The sequence below is a fragment of the Aplysia californica genome, unplaced genomic scaffold, assembly GCF_000002075.1.
Source record: "Aplysia californica isolate F4 #8 unplaced genomic scaffold, AplCal3.0 scaffold01098, whole genome shotgun sequence".
Classification (NCBI taxonomy): domain Eukaryota; kingdom Metazoa; phylum Mollusca; class Gastropoda; order Aplysiida; family Aplysiidae; genus Aplysia; species Aplysia californica.
In genome coordinates this window covers 153,578-159,847 of record NW_004798368.1, presented here as the reverse complement: position 1 = coordinate 159,847, position 6,270 = coordinate 153,578, and the positions used below count along the sequence as shown (strand labels likewise).

Below are 6,270 nucleotides of genomic sequence, written 5' to 3'. Positions count from 1 at the left end.
ATTTCAAAGTCTGAAGAAAATCACATTCAAGATTTTCTGTATGTCCATGAAGTGCTTTGGTATTAAGTGCCGAATGGTCGTGGACAAAATAGCTGGGTTTTGGTAGGCTTCAAAACTCCACTCCCGTATAAAGCCTATACAGGCTTTTCCTATAAAGAACTATCAAATAAAACAATATTATTTTACCAAAATATCATGTTGGAGTGTTGTAACTTCAATTCTGTTTAAACCTACAAGTTTGGCGTTTTGACACAATACGCGGGTCGGTTGTCTCAACAGATTTGGCCCCAAAAGAACAAACGATATTTTAAATTCTGGTTTATACACGAGTCTTTGATCCTAGGCAAGGAATAATTATAAGGATAAAACGAGCAGCTCATACCATGATCAAACATGCGCTGTTTCTCAAGATCCCTGTGGATCGATTTATAATTCGCTGACAAAATACTTAGCACACCTGTCTGCAGTTTCCGGACGGTCGATCTATGATAAGCTTCATAAGGAAAAAAATCAGTTGTGGTAATAACCACACGGGGACGAAGCCAGACGAAACAAAGATCTTCATTTTGAAACGGTCTAACGAAGGCACTAATTATCGAGTTGATGATTGTCTCTACAATGACTGTGACATTAATTGGAACTTTATGATCCTGTACAGAATGTTTCCTCAAATACTAATAGTTAAATAATGGTTATAATAGACTCTCAGCACTGATGATCCGGATAACTGAGCAAACCCAACAAACTAATAGGGATCAATGGCCAGCCTCTTTAAATGTAATTATATAACACAGCTTAATGACGAATTAGCACACATGTCTACTGGTAATACAATCTAGATAATATAATCATCATTTTTAATTTTTTGAAAATTGCTGTTATAATGACAGAGTACACTGCAAGAATTCAAAGAAACAACATTGTTAAATGATCATTATTTATCGTTGATTAAGTCCTGGTTTCCTTTGTACTGAGCGTATAAATCAAGTTCTGTGCCTGAAATAGGAGAGGAGCCTGGCGCTAAAGTAACTGTGGTGTCGATGTCCCACACGTCTCTCCCACCCAGAATGTCGATTTCCCATACATGGGGAAACAACTCAACTTACTCTCGCGATGACAGCCTGAGCTTGCCACTGACAACACCATCACCTTCTGGTTTATATTATGCAAATATCGTAAGCGACCAGCAGTGGTTCATTGTCCAAGTGGTCAACGTGGTGGTCATCTCTGGTCTCCTCAGTCTGTTCGGTGTGGCCTCCAACATCATCAACATTGTGGTGTTTGCCAAGCAAGGCTTTCAGGACAGCATGAACATCAGCCTCATGGGTGAGATGGTAATTATCACATCGACAGTTACGAACAAATAACCAAATCAACCGTTACAACTAATGTGTCTATCAAACGATCATGGAATAGAACATAACACACATACGTGAAGTGGACATAATAGAAACAGTGTTGACATATAGCGCCCAGCACATTTACAGTTCCGTCAGCAAGCTGTACGTTTGCTCTAGCCCCAGAACTCTTTTAAGTTCAGGAGAAAGACATCCCCCCCCCCCCTGTGTTTTCGGGATTTTCCCAAGTTATAAAGAAATCCGAGAATTTAAGAGGCGCTTTTGGTTTGAAATATAACAATATGACAATGTGCGACTCAAATCGAGAATTCAAAACATAACTTTTTTGAAAAGCAAAATTGGCAAAACACAAATGAAAATTTTTTTTCAAAGTCTAAGGGAAAAAACCCGTTGTACAGCAGATCTAGATACTTTCCATTTCTCAACTTCTGACGACAATTTCTTTCATCTTTCCTTACCAAAAACTATTAACTTTAATGAACTAAGGGACAACATACCCATTATATTCAAAAGCTCTAAAAAAATGTAATGGTAGATACTTTAGGCCTTCAGCGTCACAATTTTGATAATTTAGAAGGCGACCAGTTCTTTTGCTGTCTCTAATGGCCAACCTGAACATTAATCAAAGCAGGAACGATGTGGTGACTACAACACATTTGGGGATCAATTAATGTCCTAAAGCGATAAAGGTAGAAGATCGTATTTACTAAAGTAGTGTTTGGTCCTCGTACTTGAAGAGCATCCCCGGGTGGTAGATGGGGGAAGGCCTCCAGATATAGGGAGGGGGGGGGGGGTAATCTGCTAAACAGTGGCACAACAAATGGGAAATGGTCGTGGAGAGTAGAGGAGAACCCTGGTGGCACAGGTACTTCAAAAATACCCCATATACTCAAAGAAGAGACCATCCATGTGATGGGAAGTACATAACTCCTACGAAAGCTCCTGCTGCTTTGTGGGGGTATCTACGGGTGACAAAAGCTAGCAGAGAAAACTGTACACAAACCAGCAATAGGCAAAGAGAAACCACTGAACGATCATGGAAAAGTAGAAGTACATGCTGCAGGAATGAAAATGAAGTAAGAAAAATCCAGAGAGCTAAACAAAAACCAGGTTGAGTCTCGTTAATTATCATGGTATTCCGACACCCAGTACCGCGCAGCGAAAGTTTCCCGATCTCTGTCGAGCCTGAAACAATTACTGAATTGAAAGAAGGGAGAAAAAGATACCGTCGATGAAAAGCCGGAAGCTTCAATATCAAATGATCCTGATAAGCAATCAATGTTTTGAGTAAGAATACCGCGATATGATCATGTAAAATAAACTGAACGACCTTGTAAGAGACTTAGAGGTGACAAAACGCAAAGCTGGATAGTTGGGTTCACGGTTTCACCAAAATGGAATTTGCTCGCTAGGATGTCAGAGTGAGCGCATTTAGAAATCGGTACAATGACTCACGGCCATTTTTTCCACAATAAATGGCAACCTGGTGGCATGTGGACAGTCTTATAAATAATATGTGAGGCAGCGTGGTGGCATCAGGCTCTCGTCAATTTTTGGGCATCAGTTATTGGTATCATCTTAAAGCTGGTTCACTTGTCTTTATTTGGACGACAAAAATATATATTTATCTTAAATACAAGTCAAGATAGTTGAGAATGAAGGAGGTGGGGGTCACCTGTTTTGGGAAGCCAAAGATTAGTTATTCCCTTAGCTTAAGAGTCCGTGGTAACTGAAAATTTACATTTTTGAACCTTAAATCAACGTTTTTCAGAAAAATCAACACAGAAATGAGTTCTTTAATGGGCATGTAAGATGATGAACCCAAAAACAAAAATTTGATAAAAATTCATAAACCTGCGAGAAAATGCAAGTTTCTACACTTTGATTATTTTGACGAATGCCTGATTCCACCACGCTGCCTCACATATGGTACTGTGAGTGCTAAACATAGAGAACATTTTCACAAAGACGTTGCCGCAGAGGAAAGCAACATCAGGGCAGATAGAGTTATAATATGTAAGCAGGGGATTTTTCGTTAATTACATGAAATGTACCACAGTTGAATACAAAAGGTAAACGAAGAAACATTAAGTCAAATAAGTGGGAAGTAACTGCCACTCTAGCCCTTCTTTATTAGTAATAAGTTATAAAACCCTGAATATCTTGTAAAGTAGACCTAATTGTCAAATTTCACGGCTCTTTTTAGAGTCCAGTGACCAAAAATCCATATAAAAAAAATAATATTTGAGCCCCTCGGCAGAAACATTTTGAAAATTTATAGATCAATAAAACGCAGGTGTCACTGAATGTGAGGTGCATAGGGCAATACACCATAATAATCATTTTACAAAATCCTTGCTGCTAGTAATAATGGGAATGCTGAAATGGTATGTAGAAATGGTATCGGTTTAGTATACCCCCCTAATCAACACTATTAGGTTATTGAAGAGGCTAGGCCTCATAGTTTAACGTCCATCTCCGAAAGTACCGAGCCAAGTGGGACATTCGTGTAAAATGTCTTTCCCAAGGACACTACGTCGGACCGAGCTGATGCTCGAACCCCAGAACCAGCAATCTCTCGATTACGAGTCCGGTAGCCTAACCACTAAGCGATCGACACCACCCGGGAAGACTGAGAAATAGGATAAGATCAGAGACATCTAAAACACAGTTTGGCTTTGTTCCTGACAAAGGCATCCGAAATGCTATATTAACCATAGCTAAAGGAAAGATGTATAGCGTCAGAAAAAGACCCATACTTATTCTTCATAGTTTATCCAAAGGCGTTTGATGAGGTATTATACATTTTGGAGAACTAAAAGTAAATGGAAAAAGATATAAGAGTTATTAGGAAATTGCACTGGGATCAAAATGATGTTGTTATAATTGAGGGAGGGTACAGCAAATATAAGCAGATTGGAAGAAGAATGAGGCAAGGATGTGTTATGTCACCAGACCTTTTCAACACGTACAGTGAAACAGTTCTTAGAAATATAGGAGAATGACAATGACAATGACAATGACAATGACAATGATAATGACAATGATAATGACAATCTTTATTCATCTCGCAGGGAATGCACAGGTCTTAAAGTGTATGGCGAAAATATGCACACACACTCACACACACACACACACACACACACACACACACACACACACACACACACACTCACACACACACACACACACACACACACACACACACAAACACACACACTTGATTATGTATTGCATTTTTTCTACTCCTTAAACTGTATATCTTTTCAGGGCTCGCTGTGTCTGACCTGTGCTCCTTACTGTCCATGATATGGATATGTATCTGCGTGAACCCACTCTTTTACCTTTCTAAGTTGCCCTTTGACCCCAGGGATATCCTGTACCTCACGGGGGTCATGCCCCATTTCCTCTTTGTCAAAATTGCCACGTTTATCACCGCCTTCATCACATTCGAACGATGTCTTTGTATCGCTATCCCTCTGAAGGTAAAGACGACAATCACACCTGGAAGGACAAAGACAATTATTGTCTCTACCTACATTACATTGTCCCTTTTAATGATTCCCTTCTGCCTTGGAAACAGACTTGAGTGGGTTTTCGATTACAGCATGAATTCCACTATGCTAAAAACCACGTACACGCCCGAGAAAGAAATGTTAGAAGCCATTTCGTTTCTTGCCTTAGGGGTATTAACAACGACGTTTTCTTTCGTCTTCGTCATCTGCTGTACCATCGTTCTTATCGTCAAACTCAACAGTAAAACAAAATGGCGTCAGACCACTGCAGCCAAGTCTGATCGTGTGGCGGGAGGTGTTGGGGTCAAAGATCAAAAGGTTGTGAAAATGGTGACCTTCATCGCTGTCATTTTCATCGTCTGCGCCGTACCTCCCACGCTCCTGTTTTTCTACATGTTATTTGACATAGATTTCCGAATTGATGGCTTCTATAAAAATCTCTATCTTGTCATATGGTCTTCAGCATTTCTAACAGAAACTATCAACTCCAGTGTGAACATATTTGTGTATCTGAAAATGAGTTCGAAATACCGAGCAGTGTTTATGAAAACATTTTTAAAGAAAGAGGAAAAATAATTTTTTTTTAAACTACAGAAGAAAAATAAGCCTTTTTGTAAAGAATATTTCCAAGAAAAATAGATTTTACTTTAAGAGGAAAAGGTTGTCATTTTGATAATTAAAGATGAAATAACAATGTTCTTAATATTAGGTAAGATAATCTATATCTGTCTGCTCCGCTCAATATCAGTCGTAAGACGCACTGTGCTATTGTCAGCTACCAGGCTCGAAAGGCACAAAAGTGACTTTTAACGAAATTTTTGTGTTTTGGATATAATGAAAGTTTAATGTTTTCTGCTTCACTTAAGATAAAAATAAACAACTATAATCGACTACAAATATTTTATTTTGATTTATTTTGGATGTGCGTGTGTGGTTTGTTGTGAGCTTGGGTGACGAGATAAAGGAATTTGGACCTAGCTAGTGTGTAGCTGTGAGATTATTTTTAGAACCATTACCTCATGGCCACCTTTGCTTTAACCAAAGATTCTCCACAAGAGGAAAATATTTGCTGCAACGTTCTTCATACGCAATTATTTTTAGATTTTGACCCCTTTTCGAGCATGAATGGTCTGAAATGTAAACAACTCTGGTTGGTAAAACGGAGTAAAAACGGTAACTTCTAGCTCACCTCAAGCTTTTTTACGTAAACAGCTGACTGTGTGGGCGTGCCCTGCTAGTTGCTATCGTTTTTTTATCTTTCAGTTTTACACTTGGATTGACTTAAAAAAATCATTTTTTATTGTGTTTTAGAGCATTTAAAAGATTAATTAACCTTCCTCTAGATCTCTCAGAGCGGATTCTTTACAAGGAGGCCAGCGAGGCGGTTTATGTGCGTG

At 38.9% G+C, this 6,270-nt stretch overlaps 1 protein-coding gene across 1 annotated transcript; it reads left to right on the top strand.

Moving 5' to 3' along the window:
* The first annotated feature begins 953 nt into the window (after positions 1–953).
* On the top strand, positions 954–5,745 carry LOC101851237 (adenosine receptor A1). Its single transcript, XM_005111663.2, has 2 exons — positions 954–1,326; positions 4,629–5,745. The coding sequence occupies exons 1-2, from the start codon at positions 1,041–1,043 to the stop codon at positions 5,447–5,449; spliced, it is 1,107 nt and encodes a 368-aa protein (XP_005111720.1). The 5' UTR covers positions 954–1,040; the 3' UTR covers positions 5,450–5,745.
* Positions 5,746–6,270: the final 525 nt, after the last annotated feature.

Excerpts from the sequence above, each read along its gene's own strand:
- LOC101851237 (XM_005111663.2), top strand. The coding sequence starts at position 1,041 with ATGTCCCACACGTCTCTCCCACCCAGAATGTCGATTTCCCATACATGG. Across the intron at positions 1,327-4,628 it reads CATGAACATCAGCCTCATGG|GGCTCGCTGTGTCTGACCTG; the intron begins GTGAGATGGTAA and ends ATATCTTTTCAG.